Source organism: Mya arenaria, chromosome 11 (assembly GCF_026914265.1).
Source record: "Mya arenaria isolate MELC-2E11 chromosome 11, ASM2691426v1".
NCBI classification, from domain to species: domain Eukaryota; kingdom Metazoa; phylum Mollusca; class Bivalvia; order Myida; family Myidae; genus Mya; species Mya arenaria.
Window position 1 is genome coordinate 65,567,108 of NC_069132.1, and position 21,662 is coordinate 65,588,769.

The 21,662-nt window shown below is 35.0% G+C and overlaps 2 protein-coding genes across 2 annotated transcripts; one reads left to right on the plus strand and one right to left on the minus strand.

Annotated features, from left to right (window-relative positions):
* The first annotated feature begins 1,391 nt into the window (after window positions 1-1,391).
* On the plus strand, window positions 1,392-5,834 carry LOC128209739 (protein ARV1-like). The gene is made up of 6 exons (XM_052913920.1): window positions 1,392-1,548; window positions 1,854-1,973; window positions 2,897-3,056; window positions 3,628-3,706; window positions 4,764-4,912; window positions 5,290-5,834. Exons 1-6 carry the CDS (start codon window positions 1,444-1,446, stop codon window positions 5,400-5,402), a joined length of 726 nt encoding a protein of 241 aa, XP_052769880.1. The 5' UTR covers window positions 1,392-1,443; the 3' UTR covers window positions 5,403-5,834.
* A 1,436-nt stretch (window positions 5,835-7,270) lies between these two features.
* On the minus strand, window positions 7,271-21,436 carry LOC128209055 (enolase-phosphatase E1-like). The gene is made up of 7 exons (XM_052912882.1): window positions 21,230-21,436; window positions 20,681-20,782; window positions 20,087-20,283; window positions 19,244-19,376; window positions 17,327-17,471; window positions 15,960-16,135; window positions 7,271-14,833 (listed from the first exon to the last, which is right to left on the minus strand). Exons 1-7 carry the CDS (start codon window positions 21,341-21,343, stop codon window positions 14,675-14,677), a joined length of 1,026 nt encoding a protein of 341 aa, XP_052768842.1. The 5' UTR covers window positions 21,344-21,436; the 3' UTR covers window positions 7,271-14,674.
* Window positions 21,437-21,662: the final 226 nt, after the last annotated feature.

Consider the following 21,662-nt stretch of genomic DNA (forward strand, 5'->3'; position numbering starts at 1 on the left):
TGATTTAATCGTTAAGAAAGCTGTTTACGAAAACATTTACCGTCAATTTTCTATCATATCACTTAGTGGTTCTTTCTCGGACCTATACACGTTTTGTTAAGTGCGGTCTGCGCCCGACCTGTTAATTGTATTTATAGTAAGCAGATTTTTAGTTAAGTCATAGTTATACTGACGTAATGTTAACGCAAATCTGACGTAGGGCGTATGTATCGGATGAGTGACAGTCACCTGCGAAAGTTGAAATAGTTGAAATCGTGTTGTTGTTGTTTTTATATGAGTTTATCATGGTCTGCCGTTGCTCATTGGCTGCATTATGGCTTGACCCCGCCGTGACGCCATCACGACGCCAGACTTGAAGAAACAGAGTGAGAAACAAAAAATCTGGGTGCGATACCCTAGCTATTTGCGAAGAGACCTCTTAATGGTTCTTTAACAAGCTCGGTGTAAAGCATCGATACACGGGATACACATTTATTGAGTTGAACCAGAACTGAGTACACCATTTTCCCAGTACTACCAATTAAATGCCAAGCACTAGGCAATACATATTCAAATGTATTTCGGTTTGACGCGGCTGGGGTTTGACCCCAACCTTCCGCACCCAAAGCGAACGCTCTACCAGTGAGCTATCGCCGGGGTGGTTGGAGTTCTTGATGATGAAGCCTAGTACTTATACAATGATTGCCTATCTACAATTTCATTGCCCAAAAAATTAAGTTGTTCTATTGGCTGGGAAGACCAAACGTAAGCAATAGCGATTATTCCACCCTACATTGCATAGCACAAATCACTTCATTTTAAAACCGAATCCTGGCTAATGTTGATGGGTTAAGAAAGATAAGTGTTATTGTTTGCTTATAAAACGAGCGGGAAAAGGAGACGTATTCCAGTTATGAAGGGTGGATAGTCAATTCAAATAGCCGCTTCAGAGTCTGTGACGATATTTGTTTTGGCGACTCTTGGGGGAACATAATGAATTATAATGAACATAATTCTTAACGCGCATTATTGGGTCTAGCAAAGTTAGATTGGGTTGTGACGGGGTATCTGTGTAAGATGGGAATAACACTTTTTTTTTCTTTTATTACGCTCAACACATTATACATGTGCATAGAAGTAGACATTACATATTATAATATGATATAATTATAAAAACACTCGTCGCGATTGAATACCACGTACCAAATACATATAGTGGAGTTACAGGCATACTGCATTTGTTTATATTGAATCTTGTGACTTTTAAACAATTATTATAATATCGTCTGTTTTGACATTTTGTTATAAATATTTCAAACGACATCGACGTTTATTTGAATGTTAATGAATATTCATCACCCTAAAACAAGCTTTGTAGAGAACGAGCTCTACCAAGACAGAAAAACGTCACACCAAACTGTTGAGTGTTGTCTGCAGCCGTATCAAACAAATCCCATTTTATTGATGTTGAGGAAACTAAATATGAAATACGTTTGTATCACATGTGGAAATAATTCAGATAAGCTGTATCATGATTACAAGGGCGGCATTATCAAAATTTCGATTTGTGTGAGTATGTCATACATTTTCGCGATTGATGAAACATAATCTAAGATACGTCATGCGGTTTTTCGACAATTAGACATTTGCAACACTATTGCTTGATTTTTCTGATTTGAAAGTCTACTGCTTTTCGACCACTTTATTGCTTTGACAATAAAATTTCCCGAACAAGAATATGTCGACTTTAAGAAAATATCTTGAACTAAATAAAGTATTAAACCTTCAAAATTCTATCAAGCATGCTAAGATATCCAAAATTCTGTCACTCTAAGGGAAAGGATGCAATAAACAATTTGTCAAATCTCTTACAGGAGAAATGCGGCAACGTAGTGGACAAATACATAGAACATGATCTGGTGATTGTCAGTCTAGATGCGTTGTTGTTAAAGCGACAGGCATTCAGACATGTGCTTATCAACAGTGGCATTGAGGTAAGAATCATTCGGTTGTTTCTGTTGTAGTATAATGCGTCATCATATCATACATGCCAGATTTCTGGAGACCATTCAGGGGGATTTGTTTAGAAAGGCTGAAAATTCAGGGGGATTTTGGTAGTATTCAGGGGGATTTTTTAGCAGGTCTAAGTTGGCAAATTTATTAAAAAGTATTTTAAGATGTAAGTACGAAAAAATGTATTTACATATATTTTGCCATGAAACCTCTAACATTTTCATTATACAAAATTATTTTATGTCATGATTTATCATATATTCTTATGATACACTGTCATGTCCCCCGCCGGGGGATATGGCATGTATGTCAATAATACTAATTAATATAAAATAAAATATGATAAGGAAATTGGTAATTGTATGTATTTTAAATTTCTATTGCCTCAACAGAAATTTACAGATTAGATTGAACAAATTGAGAACACAATTTATTTATCACTTATTTTGATATTATACTTTTGATATTTTTTTTATATTATCATGATATAATATTAGTGTATGTGGCATTTTTTCTAACACTAGGTTAAAATGAGTTGGAAGTTTTTTTTAATATATTTCAATGTAGCCTTGGTTGCCTGTGCCTTTCTTAGGAGGAACGATGTTTATTGGAAAATTTTCTTGCACATGGACTCATTTTCGGTGTTTGTATTATAGAAATATATTTAATATTTATTTTAAGTATGTGCCTGATGCAGTTAGGTCAAATTGTTTGCTGACTTTCATCATTCTTATTCATTAGAGAGGTTTGATAAAAATAAATGCATAGTCATCACTGATGTTCAAGTATGACTTTCAAGAGATCATCATTGCAATATATATGTATGCTACGATGAAAAGATAATTTCAATGGATTTACATTCATCCTTTTGATACAAATTAAGCAATCACAGCAATGTTTTCAGTCTCACTGGAAATTCTGTCTGGTATTGCTGTTATGTGAGGCCGTGACGAAACTGTTAAGACAGACCAGTGTAAACCGGGAACCAGAATGGCCACCAGAAAATGTTCTGTACTCAGCCCTTGAAGTAGACCTGTACTGGAACTTTGTGTCTTCAGCTGTTGGTGGGTATTCACATATAAAGGTTTTGAATGCAACTTAAGTTGCAGCAAATGATATTGCAGAACGACAACCATTATGTACTAGGCTTATTCATTAAGAATAACTTCAGCGGGTGTTTAAATGTTCGCTAGTGCCATTCATCCGATACACACTCTCTGAATTCGATTTTGCATTGATAATTTGTCAGTCAATTAGGTAGTATTCTATGACAGTAAGATGACTTGAAGAAATATTTGAATGATAAAGAAGGGCTTTTTCACTACGTTCACTACGCCCATTCTTAATCATTAAAATGTTAGTTCATGTCATCTTTCTGTTACATAACTCAATTTGCTGAGGTGCCCTTTTGATTGGATAATGATACCATTTGCCATTATTTAATTTCAAATTTAAGTATAATCCTGTTATTGGCAGATTGTTTGCTGGGTTCAATTTAGTTGGAATTTAAAAAAACAACACTATAATTTGTTAAGAATGATGTTATTATATTATAAGAAAAGGAGTTTATTTACTGAAAAAGTCTTGTTGTTTTTAATTATGTTATACTCATCTTTATGACACATATCTTTCCAGAATTGTTCTGTTTCCTGATTATTGTTGTGGCTATGATGTGTATATTCAAAAAGGTTTCTTCAAGCAATGAATGGCCAAGGTAAGGATAACAGTTTAACTGTAAAATGAGGTATCTATCACAAGGGACCTGATTTTCAGAGATCTTTAATATAATACACCAGTCAATGGTAACCTTGGTCCCCCAGGTCCAGGGAATAGCGAGGACTTTGACTTTCGGTCCAGCCAACCCCGGGTAAAATCCCTGCCCTGCGGGGACGAACTGATGGTAAAATCCCCACCAAATGCCCCCGCACCCAAGGCACCCTAGGTAAGGCCCATTTCCTGCTATATTTTGCGTGAAGACAAAACCACCGCATTCACACGGCACTGCGGGGCCACCTGGAAAGGTAAAAACACGGCCCATTTTCCTGGCTATCCTCGGTATACCCCCGGACCTGGGGGGGGGGGGGGGGGGCGTGGTTACAATTGACTGGTGCATAAGATGAACCATTTTTACAGTACATGTATACATGTATGTGTAATATGAAAGGGAGGTAACAAAACAAAATATTACTATGATTATATAGCAATTTTATTAATGTGTTTCTTAAATAACAAAATGCCTATATCAAAAATAGTTCTCAGTGAAATCTTTAAAACTATTCAAACTTAAAGATGCACTCTTACTCCCAAAAAAGATTTACCACTATTTATAATAATACAATTGTTTTAATGTACCAAAAATGATGAATAAAGTCAAAAACAATGTTTTTTTTTTATGAAGGATACTGGGTTTGATTTGAAAGAAAGGTGCAGAAAACACGTTATTTCTACCTTACGAGAGGATAGTAGAGCACAGTAAATCTTCACCAATCATTTAATATTTTTGCGTTTTTCAGGACTTAAATACACAGTTACAATCTCGTTATCAGTTATGAATATTTTCCATACATGCATTATTTAGGAAGTAGTTAAAGGTTTATCACTCCAATTTTATGTTTGTTATACATGTGTATGTATTGATTGTGTATAAGTGTCACTTTAACATTTTGTAACTTAACCAATTGGATTTTTTTGTGCAAATGATGGATGCATTACCTTAAAGAATATAATAGTGAGTTTATTATATATGTAACAATATGCATACTATTTTTCAGCGCCCACACATTCTTGTGCGGAATATTGCTGTCGATGTTCGGAAAGATGTTTGTCCTGCCCGCCATTCTGTGGGGTCACAAGTACAGTGCGGTATATACCTTGCTGTGTGACGTCTTTACAGCTGCTGCAAATATACAGGCAGTGAGAGGTCGGTATTTGAATTTTTAGCAATTGAGTAATTATTAACTCACATGTCATGTGTTTTAGAAAAGATTTATTTATTTTTCACAATAATTATTTGAAGAAAAGATATTTGTTAATGGAATGGAAAAATCTTTTTATATATCCTGTTATTTAAAGCGGTCAATCACTGCCTTTCACAATTACACATACAGGTCGTAAAAGCAAACTTTAATGTCTATTACATTGTATCTCTTTAAAGTTTTGACATTTTCTCTTGATTAACATGAGTTTATTTACTAGTATGTGTTAAAAGTATTGTTTCCTGTACATTACACTTATTTTAGTTGTTTAACCTGGAGTGGTGTTAAACACCAAGGTTTAATTGTCCATTTCTCGTTTCAGTGTTGTGTCCAAAATGGAACATAGTTGGCTTAACCGTATCAGTCGTGATGGGACATTTACTGGTATATTTTGTGTCAAAGGAACTTCAGCAGTTTTCATTGGTCGATACATGAGGAATAGTTTCTCGTCATATGAATAACTTTGCCATAATAATATATAGAAGGTGCAGTCAGTGTGGTCTAGTGTAAAAGGTGACTGCCTCTCAAAGATTTTGGCTGTTTGTTGAAGCCGAAACAGGGCCACATTCTCTTGGCCTCTTAAGAAGGACACCAATTCCGTTTCTTTACCAAGATCAAGAGCACATTCAAGCTAAAATAGAGAAGTATAAACTTGATTATCTAAGCTAATCAACATTAGCTTATGAAAATCAGACAAAATGGATGATCATCAATAATTGGAGAGGTCATTTTCGATCAATTAATTATCAATGTCATAATCGGAACTGAATTGTTGGTTCCAATTTATTTGCATGCAACCGACTCGAGATAGAAAAATCCTTGATAACAATTTTGTGTTGTGTGTTAAATGTGGATTAATTTGATCAATAAAATATATCATATCATTTGTGGGCTTTAAAATTATTTTACCATGGGCAAACAGAATGATAATAATATACAAAATGGGCCATAACTTTAGGATGTCTGGGATGATTGAGATGTTTGCAAGGGACTATAACACAGGGATATCAGAGAGGATAGGGATCTTTATTAAACTTATCTGAGATTGTATTCCTATAAAGTTAAACATAGTTACCTGGCTTGCAAGGGCCATAACTCTAGGATGTCAGAGACGATTGTGATGTTCATTAAGTTCATCCGAGATCTTTTGCCTATAATATTGAAGTGTTACCTGATTCAAAAGGGCCGTAACTCTAGCACATCAGGGAATATGTCCATAGCGTAAAACATTGTCAACTATATTGGTGATCAAAGACATTAAGTTGTTGTGGACGCCCGATGTTGATGAAGCATGACTCAGAGTCACTGAAGTGATCTTGCTGGACATAAAACCTGTTTCTACAGACGTATTGAATAAGAACTGGGCAGCACAAGCAGATTTAGAGGGGGGTGCATTAGGCTCGCGCCCCCTCTAAAATCTTCGCGATTTACATTTTTCATCAATATGGGATGAAAAAAGATGATGAAATATGCTCATAATGCACCATTTCCGACTACAAATTTGGGTGCAGGCATTGTCAAGTTATGGCTCAAAACATTTTCGCATTCAAGGGCACTGTGAACTTGACCTTTGACCCGATGAATCCTAAAATCAATAAGGGTCATCTTCTGGTCAGGCCCATTGTTGAGGGAGTAACCCCAAATTCCCATGCAAACAGTTCATGCCGTTCGGAGGGAGGAGGCGCATGTCAAAAGGTTGCACGCCCTTTAACATCAATTCCTGGATCTGCCCCTGGGCAGGGTTATTTGGTGGAAAAGTGAGAAAAATTGCTTGACAATGTGCTTTCTTGGTGTTCTGCGTTTCTACCAAATATATGGAACACTGGTAAAATAATAGCTCAGTCCCATACAGCGTTAACATCAAAGAAAGTAGCCTATCCATTACCTGCCCACTGACATTCATGCATACCACTACAATGCATTTGATGTTTCATGAGCGCATTCGATTTGATATTGTATACACCTAGACATTGAAACTTCGAGAGAAAACTCCATTTAGTCATGTTTTGTTTTAAAGTTTATATAAAGAAAAACTTCTCCCTCAGCTCAAATAAGGGAGAAGTTAGATAGCCTAGTCAATTTTTACGGGGGACCACACTTTGACGCAATAGCATGCAAACTGAGTGACTCAGGTTAAGTTAATATTACTTTCTTTACAATCATTGTAAAGAAGATACAGTTTAGTAGACTAACCTAAACTAAACGGTTAAGAGTTTGAACACAACCTGCCTGATATAAGTGATCCCTGATATGTCCTGTATTGCATGTGCCATAACTTTGAAACAAAACACAAAACAATTAAATCATTCTACAGTTTTATTTCTTTTGCAAAAACATGTGTATACACATGTTACATGTGGTGACACAGTTCACCGATTCATCAACATCTACACATAAAGTACATACACACTTATACACAACTTGGAACTACAAATAATTATTCACAGTCAAATTTCTCCCATTGAACACATATTTGCACCATTTGAAATCAAAACAAGGAACATACAGTCTTAAAAAAAAAAATATGTCAGACAGAGTGATGCACAAAGTTCTAAATTCATATTTCACATGTATAGATCAAATATTTGAAAGAAACTTGCTTAGATTTAAAATTAATTCAATAACTAATCATATTCAATAACTGATAATAAAAAAGGTTTTATTTTTTTACATATGTACCTACTACAGATTTTGCTTACCAAAATCTTTCTGAAATTCTTTTTATAAAAAATAACATTAACTGTCATAAACTATCAACATTGAACCTTCTGACACATATACCATTATTTTCCGATTAGACATGCACATATAAAACGAACTGACACAAGATGTTGAAAATAAATACAATTGCACAACTCATGTATGAGTTAATGAACTAGTGATGTAAAAATGTCCAGGGGGCTGTATTCAATAAACCTCTTAAGATTAATTCCAGGAGTAAATAATCAGAGAGTTTTCATTGGAAGATAAAATCAATACACCGATACTTTGACGTCCGTCTATGGATAAGGCCATAAAAAGAGCTCTGGTTTAGCTTACCCGTCCTTACCTAAGAAAGGTGCCAACCCTACCCATGGCCAGTCCATCAGTTAAAAAACTCTTTCCATATTTGTTTTAGAGCTTTGCCATTTAATTTGTAGTTTTTAAATGGTTATACTGAAAATTAAAATACAAAGCCTTATAAAACAAATAAAAAAAATCGCTCCTTCGATTCCCCACCTGTTTTTGGACAAGATGTAACAATTGCCACACATTTGTTTTGCCTAAGTATTATATTGAATACCTGCCAATAGGTGGTATTTAAAATACTACCTGAGTGACTGTCAATCAATCAGTCGAGTTCCAAAGACTACGATACATTCCCTGTATTGGTGTGTTATATTTACTAATCAGACTCGCCAGATCATTCTTGGATACAATCGACATTCAAAACAGTAACTGTAAAACCAATAGGGAAATGTTCTTAATAGAAGTCACATGATAACCCTGGACAAACATATGGACTTGGACTATTACACAAAGTAGGTAATAGTTAAGGGCATTGGCAGGCATATTAAGTGCCATGTCAATTTAGACCATATGCTATATTGAATACTCCCCTAAGACGCATTGAATGAGAAATATGATCAGTGTCATTGGGCCGATTGATTTGAACTTTGTTAAAGTTATCAACGTTGTTAACATCATCATTGTAAACTTTAAAATTGTTTCTGCACTGGAAGTTGAATGGATGCCCACGTGATCTGCAGAATTTCTCATATGGTTTGAGACAACTTGTGTTTTTTGCAAATATATGCGTGCATCATAAAAAAGTTCTCATTTTAAAGTTCACGACGATTGACGATGACTTGTTACGTTGTTAACTTTATCAAAGTTCTGAACAATCGGCCCAATGTGAATGTTCAAAATACAATTATAACAATTATGAGTAAAAAAAAAAGAATAAGTTAATTGAGACAGTAGAAAGTGATTTTGAACCACGTGATAAGTGCGCTGCAAACAAAACTATGATTATTACATGTCGTTAGAATAAGTTGACTTTAAGCCATTATTAATTTATTAAAATATAAAATACATAGATCTTTTTCTTTTTAAGAAACTATAAATACAGCTGTTAAGAATAAAAAGTTTATAATATTTTTTTATATAAATTGTGCAAAAATGATGTTTAAATACATAAAAAACAGTACATGATATACATTATCAAAAAACAAAAGTGACAACTGTACAACGACAAATGCTATTTACAATCATAACAAGCAAACAAATGTGCCTCAGAGAACTATCATGATTTATAATATTGTGACGTCATAATCAAATAATGAATTTGTTGGAGGAAAAAGTGGTGTTCATTTCTGCCAGTTTAAGGCAGGCGATCATAGCTAGTTTGAGATATTTTAGAAAAGGTTCCATTAATTGAATTTTACAAATAGTTAGAAGTTTGTTTTGTTACCATATCCAGTGGTTAAAATTTGATTTTTGGATAACTGTAGGGTTTAAGCCAGGTTATATAAAGGGCATGGTTCTGCAGAAAAGGGACAGGGTGCTATTAGGGAGAACAAGAGCACCGCGAAACGGAGCATTATACGCCCGAAGAAGATTCGGCTTGAGGTCCTTTTATGTAGTGATGATTTGTATAAAGTTATTTGAAAATCGCTTTATTAGTTACCAAGTTATGGCCCGGACACGGAATTGCTAACGGACGAGTAACAAAGATGTGGCCCGGACACAGAATTGCTAACGCCCCCCCCCATGGTGATTCTAGTCTTTGAGTTATGGTCTGGACATGGAATTGCTAACGTCCCCCCATGGTGATTCTAGACTTTGAGGTATGGACCTGGAAATTGCATGTGACACATCCTTTTAATGTAGTGATGATTTGTATAAAGCTATTTGAAAATCACTTTATTAGTAACAAAGATGTGGCCCGGACACAGAATTGCTAACGCCCCCCCATGGTTATTCTAGTGTTTGAGGTATGGACCTAGAAATTGCGCGCGACACATCCTTTTAATGTAATGATGCTTTGTATAAAGTTATTTGAAAATGACTTAATTAGTGACCAAGTTGTGGCCCGGACACGGATTTGCTAACGCACCCCCATGGTGATTCTAGTCTTTGAGGTATGGACCTGGAAATTGCACGCGATACATCCTTTTAATGTAGTGATGATTTGTATAAAGTTATTTGAAAATCACTTTATTAGTTACCAAGTTATGGCCCGGACACGGAATTGCTAACGGACGGACAGACAGACAGACGGACGGACAGACGATGGAGGCCATAACATAATACGACCCTTCGGGCGTATAAAAAGGCACATGGTGTCAAGCTGTGAAGAATTGGATCTAATGAATTTGCCAGTTATTGCGAAGAATTGTGCCTTATTGAAGTAAATATTTGGTTTCAACTGCCAAATATGTCCAGTTTGTATGAATTTATAAACAGCTTTTAATTTAAATCAAATAAAGAAATATTTAAGTAGTCTATTACGACAGGAGGGTGCCCATGCTGGTCTCCAGGAAGGCAAAATGGTGCTACCAAAAACAGGACAGGGATTAGCACCCTTCCATAACTCTTCTGCTAAACCCCTGTAACTATAGCAGGGATGTGATTGACCTGGCAGCTGGAGGGCTGAAACATTTTCGGCCATGGGTTAATATGGGCGCTCTTGGGGGTCAAAAGCGCACTGCTGTAGAAGAAAAAATGGCTTTTTAGAAGCTCTTTTAAGGGCTCTCCTGACTACAAATTTGAAGCCAACTGGTATATTAGCTTAAACAACTGAAAGCAACCAAATTTTTTTTTTTCAGGTTGTTTTTTTTTTGGGGGGGGGGGGGGGGGGGGGGTTCTGGGGCCACAAATCACATCCCTGCTATAGGTATGTGAATGGGGATTGACCCATCAAAACAGGTGCATGTTAGACCACAGACATTCAGGTACATATTAAGCCACAGAAAATATTATAAATTATGCTCGTTTGAGGCAAACCGCCACATTGAAAATGTGGTTTGTTTGCAAGATGATACTTATACCTGTATGCATGGTTTTGATATGACAAAAAAAGCTATGTACAATTGTTCAGTTATCATGAACTTCCACGCGAGGGTGGGGTCGTAATTAACTGACAACATATGGTACTAGATGTGCTTGGTTAAGAAATGACAAAAAACGCTATATACAATTGTTCAGTTATCATGAACTTCCACGCGAGGGTGGGGTCGTGATAATCTGACAATATATGGTACTAGATGTGCTCGGTTTAGAAATGACAAAAAACGCTATATACAATTGTTTAGTTATCATAAACTTCCACGCGAGGGTGGGGTCATGATAAACTGACAATATATGGTACTAGATGTGCTCGGTTCTGTTATGACAAAAAACGCTATATACAATTGTTCAATACAATTGTTCAGTTATCATGAACTTCCACGGAGGGTGGGGACGTGATAACTGACAATATATGGTACTAGATGTGCTTGGTTAAGAAATGACAAAAAACGCTATATACAATTGTTAAGTTATCATGAACTTCCACACGAGGGTGGGGACATGATAAACTGACAATATGTGGTACTAGATGTGCTCAGTTCTGTTATGACAAAAAAAGCTATATACAATTGTTCAGCTTCCATAAACTGCCACGCAACAGTTGGGACATGATAACTGACAATATATGGTACTTAATGTGCTTGGTTTTGATATGAAAATATATGTACAATTGTTCAGTTCTTACAAAATTCCACATTGCAGTGATTTTAAATGAACTAACAAGCAAAGGTTAATTGGTAAAGCTGGACTCTCACAGATTTTAGGTTTTAGCCATAAAACATCAATTTTCAAGAGTAAATGTGAAAAAAGCGATCTGATTTTTTGTCAGCAGTTTTATATCACTTGTTTTCAGATATACACAAGAAAAAAATGGACAGAATTTTTTTTAATTTTTTTGTCAAACGGTCATCTGTGAGAGTGCAGCTTTAAATGTGCTTGAGTTTGGATTTTACAAATACGCAAAAACATTTATAACAGACAAAACAAGTATTAAACGTAATTGAATAAAACCAATACAAAATGACTATTGTATGGTAACACTTGTATAAAAAGGAAATTGAAAATGATTGTGAAAGTAAAATACATAAGAATAAGTTACAAATTAAAATAAGAGATGTATACTTCAAAACAATGATATAAATGACATAAACAAACAATAAATGCATGGACACTTAATCCTAAGCATAGTAACAAATACACATGGGTTACTTGTAATAATCATACATCCAATCAGTCTGCCATTTTTACAACACAATACAACATATCATCCCTGAATAAAAATAATTTCAATACATGGTTTTTCTGATTGATTCTTGATTTTTGCATCATTATCGAGCTGTTTACCAATGTTCCTCATTGTATAGCTGCGTCATTTTTGGTAAATATGAAAATGACTAAATAAAGATATCATATATGACATTATTGTTATTATGCAGATAGCGAAAAAATGTATGCAGTTCCAAAACTATATTCATTTTAATTTTTCTGTTTATTTATTTAAAAATAAATATATAGATTTAGTTTCGGAAAATTTGGATAGCATTGTGTATTGTTAACATGTTTCTAAGCATTTGGTGCTTCTTCGTTTTATCCATTTAATCAGACTGGTTCTCACTATATTGTAGCTTTATTTAGCGACTTTGATGCAAAACGATTAACCAATCTCTATCAGTATACAGCAGAATACAGCGTCTGTTATCTGTAAGACAATATTCCGAGTCTGACACGAACAGAATCCCTTGAACCAGTGTACACTATATTTCATGGAGGGGACACAAGAACTTCCAGGTCAGGCCTCGAATTCATTAATGTCCTGAGGCTGAGTTTAAGACTACAGCTTAGAAAAGCCATATCTTAATTTTACTGTAAAAAGGATATTACAGGTGTAAATATGGTCAAAAGAGCTTTACCTGCTTAAAATAATCTGTTCTATAAACAAGCACACATCTGTTGTCAAAATTAGTCATAGCATAGATATTTTGGAACATTTAAGAATTTATTTTTCTGAGCCCAAGTCTCAAACTCAGTCTAAGGCCTTAGTGAATACAGACCCAGGTGTCCCAGCAGGACACCATAAATCTTTCGTTTGATAGAAGGAAAAAATACTTGTTACTCTCAAGCAAACCCTAATAGATATCTTTGTAAGACAATAACAATACTAAGGCCTAAAAAAAAAATTTGTTTGGTTAGGGTTACATCCTTAAAAAAAATAGGTAGGGTAGGTATGACATATGAAGAATTTAAGAGCCCTTCTACAGCAAGTTTAATATGAAATTTTTGGTAAAACAATTCAGTATTAAAACCATATATGCCATATCACCCAGCAAAGGGAAAAATCCCCGGAATTTTTGATCCTTCCCCCCATTTTCCGGCAGTGGATAGAGATCACCCGGAATTTGAAAAAAATAAACAAATTTTTTTTAAAGAAATTTTTCAACAGGCAAAAAAACATAAATTTTTTAGAAGAAAACAAGTCCAAATGACAATTTTCTGTAAGGGGCACCTGACTTTAAATAGTGAAACTTGGGTTAAATTTGTGGTGTCCCTTCAGAACCCACAGGAAGTAGAGTTAGTGTTGAATCCTGTTATAAGAGTTTTCCAAATGAGTATCAAAATGACTGAGATCTGAGATGAAATTTAATTCTAATGAATTGACATTATAACTGTAGAAATGGTGCATGCAAAATGTCAGACGAGTTATTAATTCAGCGTAAGAGAGAAGATCAAAACATGTGATAAATAATGAAAACAAGATTCACATACCAGTAATATCCATATTAGGCCATATCATTAACAAAATGAGGATATAAAACAACATACATCTAGTTCTGTACAAAAAATGGATTTGGATATCGGATGACGCACGTCGAGCTCTATGGCGTAAAACTGACATTAAAGCCACACTCTCTCAGATTGAAAGTTTTGACAATGCCTTCAATTCAGTCATATAAGATGATTCACAAAAGATCAGATCTCAACTGATTGGCAACTGCCGAAAAACTAATCTTTCTTAAAGCGTTAGTACCATAACTATCAATTTTCGAACGTAATTATGAAAAACTGCAATCTCATCTTTTATAAGCAGTCTTGAGTCACTGGTTTTCAGATATTTACGTAAAAATAGGCCCATTCCAAGACAAAAAATAAATAAGTTGTCAAAACGATCAATCTACTGAGAGTGCATCCATCCATCATTGATACAAAATAATTCCTATGCGTTTCATTCTAAAATTACAAAATGTTAAGTTTGAATATTTCTAAAATATTATAATTTCTGTAGATGTAAATCCTGTACTTTTCATCCCACGCTGAAGGAATGAAAAACCTCTATTTTCTCATAATGTCATAAAAACGATCAATTATTTAAGCTATAGCCTCAAACTCCTGTTTTTTTCTGTATAACCAAAAATATACTTTATAGCCAATTTGTATAAATCCTATATATAAATAAGTTTTGATTTCTCTACCGACCAAAAAACCCAATTAAATATGTTTTTATCTTGGAGCTAGTGCCAACTTTGAACACTTGTGCATAGAATTATTCAATTCAATTTATTTAAAGCACATTTATCTCCCCTGGGCACTCTCGCCCTGTTATCCCCACATTAATTGATATACAATGAGACATAGTTATCTCCCCTGACACCTCTCCCTTTTTAAGCCTCCTCCTCTTCCTCTCCATCTTCCCCGGCCTCCTCATCCTCAGCGAAATCTTCTGCCTCTTCATCCTCCTCACCATCATCATCCACCTCGTCTTCGTCATCTTCATCATCATCATCAAACTCTCCATTGGCAGCCAGCTTTACTCTTTTAACCTAAGATTAAAATAAATATTGGTCTCGACACTCCATATTATTGATTTGAAGATTAAATGAGTGGGCAAAGAATTTTATTTATATTTAGTCCTACATTTTGGTAAAGGCTATTCCGTTTAAACATATAACCCCCAGGGGGAAGGCACTTTTGAATTATGCCACCTCCCTACAGAAGCAAATTTACCCTTTTGGGGTTCAAATTAGCAGAAAAAAACACCCACCAATATACTAATAAAATAATTGCCTTCCCCTCTTGGGTTATATGTTTTACTGGAATAGCCTTAAGATCTAAGTGAAACTATTTAACCTTATGCCAGACCCCGGGCCTAAAAAAAAAATATATTTGGTTCGGGTTACCCGACCCTACCTATGGAATAGGCGCCGACCCTACCGTTTTTATAGTCAGTTTGAAAAAAAAATGAAAAACTAAAAAAAAAAAATTTCGTTTTTTTTTTAATTGCTTTTTAATATTAAGTTTAAACCTTAAATGCTTGTACAGAAGATAGCTTTAACACCATTCTCCAATGATGAAAATTATATTCTTATAAAAAACCTAATAAAAAAAATAAATAAAAAAATAAAAAGCCTACCTACCCTACCTATTTTTTTTAAGGATGTAACCCTAACCAAACAATTTTTTTTTTTAGGCCCCATGATGGTTGACCTCAAGTTTGGGGGAGTGATTACCGGGTAAGTAAGAGGTAGAAACGAAACATCATTTTATGTACTGTACACATGCACCAAGTAATTCTAAAACCTCTCCATGCATAACAAAGTAACAGCCCTGACTTGACCAACTATACAGTTACTCTATCCATGAGCACATATATCATAATGTGCAGCAATCCATTATGATTAAAACACTTTAAGTGTGAAATTGACCTTTGAGGTAGAATCAAGGGTCTTGCATGTGACACATCGCCTTTATTTACTAAACAAATGTGCAGATTATTTAAAAAAATATCTCCACAATACAGTATTGTCATAGAAAACTGGAAAGACAGACAGAATCAACAATCGGCAGATGGTGCTACTTTAATATGCCTACCTTAGGCGGCATGAACAGAAATCTGAAGAAAAAACAGGCCTGTATCATATTACTTGTAACCATTTCCCAACACCCTACCTGTCCATCAAATCCTTCCATTTCGTCGAGATCATCATCTCCAAACAGGTCGTGCAGGTTTTCAATAACCTGGAAAGACTGTCGAGTCGCCTCGTCGATTTCTATACTGTCTTCCTGTTCGAGAGATCTGTCCACAAGTATCGCCACCCAGCCCGCAAGTCTTGCAGCTTTAGCCTCTGAAGATACACATAAACCAGATATGTTAAATTAATTTGTATGAATGTTAATCAAGCTTCATATGACGCCTCCAACCTAAATGATTCAACGCCATTGGTCCAGGACTGGTCACATGGTGACCCAATATTTTTCCTTATTTGGTCACCAAAATTATATTGTATCAAATTGGCTTCTATTTTCTGATGAATAAATGAAACATTTAATCATGTAAACAGGCTGTAAACATAAATTATACGTTACAGGGTTAATAGGTGACACGTTATGGGATATAAGGGGCGCAGGAAACCATATTTGGGTGTGAGAGAGTTTCCTTTGCACTGCATATTCCTTATTGGGTCACCTACTATCCCGTAATTTATAATATATAACGTTTTAAATAAAGTTGTAAGGTTGTACCCCAATGTGTCATTTTGTAAAGTGTATTGGTCACCTTGGTTTCATTAACTGAAGAATAATGGCAATTGTCAAAGTCTATTGGCACACTAGTCTATTGACACACTGAAGTGCGAACATTCGCATATATATTATACAACGATTAAAAGTGGCGCTTGCATTGCAATATAAAACACACAGCGCATGTCAAGGGAAATAAATGCGGACGGGTTGAAGTGATTCTACAAGGTTTTAGAAGTATCTTTGATTGGGTCTAAACATTTTTCCTTAAACAGTTACCAATTCAGCGTAGTAATGGTACGCCCTTATAACAATTTGTTTTCATACCGATACAAACGGTATGTTTGATTACATATCATACCCTTATCTGCAGCTGTTTAATATGTCAACATATTATCTTAAAAACAGACAAGCTTAAATAAAGCACTGACTGCATTATTCTTTACCGCTCTTTCACAGGAGTGTCAGCTGGTCTTTTTCTGCCCGTTTCGGGAATAAGATTCTAGACATTTTGGGAAACTTTGTTGCAAAATAAGCCATTCTGAGAAAAAATAATCCCTCGACATAAAAAATTGGGAAATTTTACAGTTAAAAGAACAAGCTTTTCTGTTTCCTGCATATATAAGTTTCTTTTCGTGTTCAAAATATTCAATAATACCCCAAAATTTACATCACACGATTCAGTTTGATTGGTAATTTTTCTCCAGATTGGGAAATGTATTTTGCTAGGATATGGGAAATATAGAAAATAGCCTGGTCAGTAAATGTATGTAAAATACACCGTTGATGTCTCGTACCAGCGGGGCTATCAGTAAGGAAGAGTATTTCTTCCACATCAACTGATTCTCCGTCAAAGTCCTTGATGATTTCTGCCCGAATGGTTTTATAACTCTCAGCCTCGGTCTTTGGTCCAACATTGGTGTCAAAGAAACCAGAAAAGATCTGAAACAGTTGTGTATTATAATTAATATAATTAATAATGACAACCATACATGTATATAATACCAATAGTACATGTAAGAGTGGGTTTGAGTGGTAGTGTCAACCTCTTGCACAAGAGGTCATGGGTTCAATCACAACCAGGAATACCTTCTAGTGGCCTCTCAAAATGAACACCAGACTGGTTTTCACCCAGGATTTGAGTGTTTTTTTAAGCTTACATTTTTCGTCAAAATCGAGCAAACATTTTTTAGTTAAAGTAAAAGTATATGTGATAGAACAATAATAAGAACACATCTTACATTGTTTACACATAAATTACACATGGTTTAAATTTTGGGTCTGTCTGTTAAGCATCATTGATTTAATGAGGTGAAAACCTCTTTTTAAGCAAACTGATGTTAGTTACATCAGCAATCAGAAAGCAACATTAGACAAATATCCACCTGTAGAGGACTTTAAACAATAATGGTGTTCGGGTAATTTTTCTGACAACAGTAATTGCAATAAGAAAGTAATATTTGGATATTTGTTTGATATAAATTTAAGTTATACAATTGTATTAAAGATGTCCCCCAGATTTTCCTGGGCATTTTCTTGCTGCTTTTTCTGCACACTAGTGAGTCACTTTTAATCACCAATATACACACACTAATGACTATAGTAATAGATCATCATGTTTTCCATACCAGTCATGATAAGCAAAACTAGAAATGTGTCCATAGGACACGGATGCCCCCACTTCGGTTTTTTGTCACAGAAAATAAGCCATAATGATTTTTGAAGTATTTTTGGCAAAAAAGGGCCGTAACTCCTAAATGACTAAAGCGATTTCCATGACTATCGAACTTGATCAAGATATTATGGTCACAAACATGTGTTTAAAGTTTGGTGAGGATTGGACAAACAGTTTTCAAGAATTAGATCGGAAACAATCTTCGGGACGTATTTTTCAAGTCTTTTTTTGCAAATAAAGGGCCGTAACTCCTAAAATAAAAGCGATTTCCATGGCTATCGAACTTGATCAAGATATTATGGTCACAATCATATATGTAAAGTTTGGTGAGGATTGGACACATACTTTTCAAGAATTAGATTGGAAACATATATTTTTGAAGTATTTTTGGCAAATAAGGGCCGTAACTCCTAAATGACTAAAGCGATTTCCATGACTATCGAACTTGATCAAGATATTATGGTCACAAACATGTGTTTAAAGTTTGGTGAGGATTGGACAAACGGTTTTCAAGAATTAGATCGGAAACAATCTTCGGGACGTACGTACGGACAGACAGACAGACGTACGTACGGACAAGGGCAACCCTATATGCCGCCACTTTGTGGGGGCATAAAAACTGTTTTCCCCAAATTAATTTAGGACCAGCAATCCTTAACTAACAATCATGGATGACAACTGTGCTCCAGCCAGGATTTGAGGGCAGGATGTTATGTCAGAAAGGGCACTTTTAATGCGCATTGAATGATCCTTAATGGGGCACTTGCAAAGGCCAATGTTCCAATTTCATTTTGCTTATGAATGTGCTGTATTTTTTTTTACAAATCTCATAGTTTATTATGAATACCTTAGTTGATATCTTTACTTCAGAGACAAAATGATGTTTATTTATTTTTTATATACTCTTATCTGCAAACTGACTCTGTCAAACAAAAGGGCTCAGCAAGGTAAAGTAAAAAAGGCAGCTGGGTGCTGGAAAAGGACAGCAAGGTCCACCACCCTGCTATTTGGAGCACTGGATGAGCAAACCTGCACATACCTCTGTAAGGTCGCCATCTGTAGAATTTGCAATGAGAAGTTTCTGTGCCTCGACACTTCCCGAGGAGTAAATATAGATTCGGAAGTCTTCCTCACACAGCTGCTGTAACACTGGTCCCACGTCCTCAAATAATCTACAAGTACAGGGGCCACATTTAATAGGCTACTAAGATTGAACTTAAATTTAAGATAAGAAACTAAGTGTTTTGATTGGCTTGTATATTTAGCTGACCAATAGGCTAAATGGAATCACACAGGCATGTGTAAGGATAAGGATTAGACTAGTATTAAATACTGGCCCTGGTTAGTATATCAGGCCAAACAAAAATAACTTTGTGGTTCAGTTTTCCCGATCAACCCAAACCTTTTTATCTATAATTGGAAATATAAAGCATGTGGCACTATTATTTGCAACATTTGCTAAATGTTAACAGGTCAATGCTCCATAAAACGAGTAGGGGGTAATATATACTTTTTCTGTATGGTCCGAATCGGGCCCCAAAAAGGCACAGAAAAAAACCCTGATTGTATACATAGTTCATTCACAATAACAAAATAATTTTCCAACATAAAATGTTTCCATAACCTGTAACGCTTGTTTTTTTTAGCATATAACATTAATCACATTATCCTTTAGTTTGGCCTGATGGTTATAATCTCCTTTTTCAATGTTTCTACATGTACATATAACATATTTTTATTTTTTTACTGAAGTTTTAATTACTGTATGACCAAAGCAATCTTAGATATTTTTTTTAAACTTGGTTAAACTTTAACAAAATTTTAAACATTACAAGTTGGTCAGTCCACAATAATATAACTTAAATAACATATATTCACTTACTCTCCCTCAACTTTTTTCGTCTTGTATGCCTCTCGCCACATGTGACCCTGCAACTGTTTAAGCTCTGTTGACTTTCTATCCGCATCCATCTGAGCTATAACGTTCTTTACTACAGCCTTCACAACCGCATCCTCGTTATCATCTGTTGAGTCCGGGATTTCAACAACATCTGCCCCACCTTCCTTGTCCTTCTTGGCCTTAAATGTAATATAAGTCTTCATTAAGTTTTGCTGGATGCATTTAAAGACATTTGTTTATGTTTAATAGAGTCAAACATCCTTTAGACACAATTTTCTCAATTTTGAACGGACAACACTTTTGTTACATTAAACTTAACATTAACAAACAGAGTTCTAAAAATAAAATATATGTGTCATTTTTAACCTTTGAACTAGTTTGTTTTTAGCATTACAATGAAATGGGTTATTAAAATGCTATGGTATTAAATCCTGAAGATAACAAATATTTTGTTTTCATAAAGATTCGTCTTATCAATAAGTGGATCAATCAATTTAAGGAAGAAGTGATAACCTTCAATGGTAAAATAAATATTATATCAGTCTGCACTGATATAAACGTTGATAATTATCTTACCAAATCTCTAAGAGCTGTGATATCAGCTTTCGTCTCATCATCATCAAACTTGCTGGTCAGGTAGGTTTCAATGTTTTCTCTAATATATGGGAACAATTTGTCCTGAAAATACACACAAATAATTAAGAAAATAATCCAATAAATTTATCAAAATCCTGATAATTGCATAGACCTATATTTTTTTATTTTTTTTACTTAAACTAACATGTTGTGGAATGTATGTTTGAACCTGGTATCATTGATCTTTCATCTGATTCATTTTTAACTAATGTCTCATTCCAAACAAAAGTATTTTGAGATGACCCCTTGTCTAATTTTGTAACAAATTTGTGTGGAGGATGCTGGGTGTTCTGGCATTCTGAAGTGAACGTGGAAACACGTCAAATACAACATGACATCTTTGAATAAAACTTCCTTCAAATTACATATAACAGATAAGCAACAGCTATGACAAAAAAAGTATCAACAAAGCCATTTAAAACAACTGACAAAGGGTTCTGCGGTTGGTAAACAACCATCATTCCATGTGATGCTAGAAATGTACATTACCTTCACAAATGATATGGGCGTGATCGTTCCCTCTATGTCCAAAACCACTGCTTTTACCCCTTCCAAAATGGATTCCGCTTCCTCAAGCGTTCTTTTCTCTGTCGGAGGAGGCATACTTTCAGATCAACACCGAAAACAATTACTAACCACTGTTTCAAACGGACCGACGCCGGTTAACAAAAGGAAATAAGCAGGTGCGTTTATAGGTGGCGCTTTTACTATCTAGTTCAACTTGGCTTTTCCATCTAATGGATCGAGTATAAATTTCAAATTTGATAAGAATTAAAGATTGACATTTTATAGACATGGTGTCAAAATATTGTATTTTCAGTGTTCTTTTTCTTGTATGATAAAAATACTTTTGTCATTAAAGTGTGTTGAAACTATTGTCTTTTGAGGTGGGAGTAAAAACAACAGCCGTTCATCTGTCAAA

Bases quoted from the DNA above. Each gene is read 5' to 3' on its own strand.
- LOC128209739 (XM_052913920.1), top strand. From the start codon at position 1,444: ATGTTGAGGAAACTAAATATGAAATACGTTTGTATCACATGTGGAAAT. The intron at 1,549-1,853 runs GTGAGTATGTCA...AATCTCTTACAG, and splicing joins TTATCAAAATTTCGATTTGT to GAGAAATGCGGCAACGTAGT. The intron at 4,913-5,289 runs GTCGGTATTTGA...TTCTCGTTTCAG, and splicing joins AAATATACAGGCAGTGAGAG to TGTTGTGTCCAAAATGGAAC.
- LOC128209055 (XM_052912882.1), bottom strand. From the start codon at position 21,343: ATGCCTCCTCCGACAGAGAAAAGAACGCTTGAGGAAGCGGAATCCATT. The intron at 20,783-21,229 runs GTAATGTACATT...GTGTATTTTCAG, and splicing joins CGCCCATATCATTTGTGAAG to GACAAATTGTTCCCATATAT. The intron at 16,136-17,326 runs GTACGAGACATC...GTGTATCTTCAG, and splicing joins CCTTACTGATAGCCCCGCTG to AGGCTAAAGCTGCAAGACTT.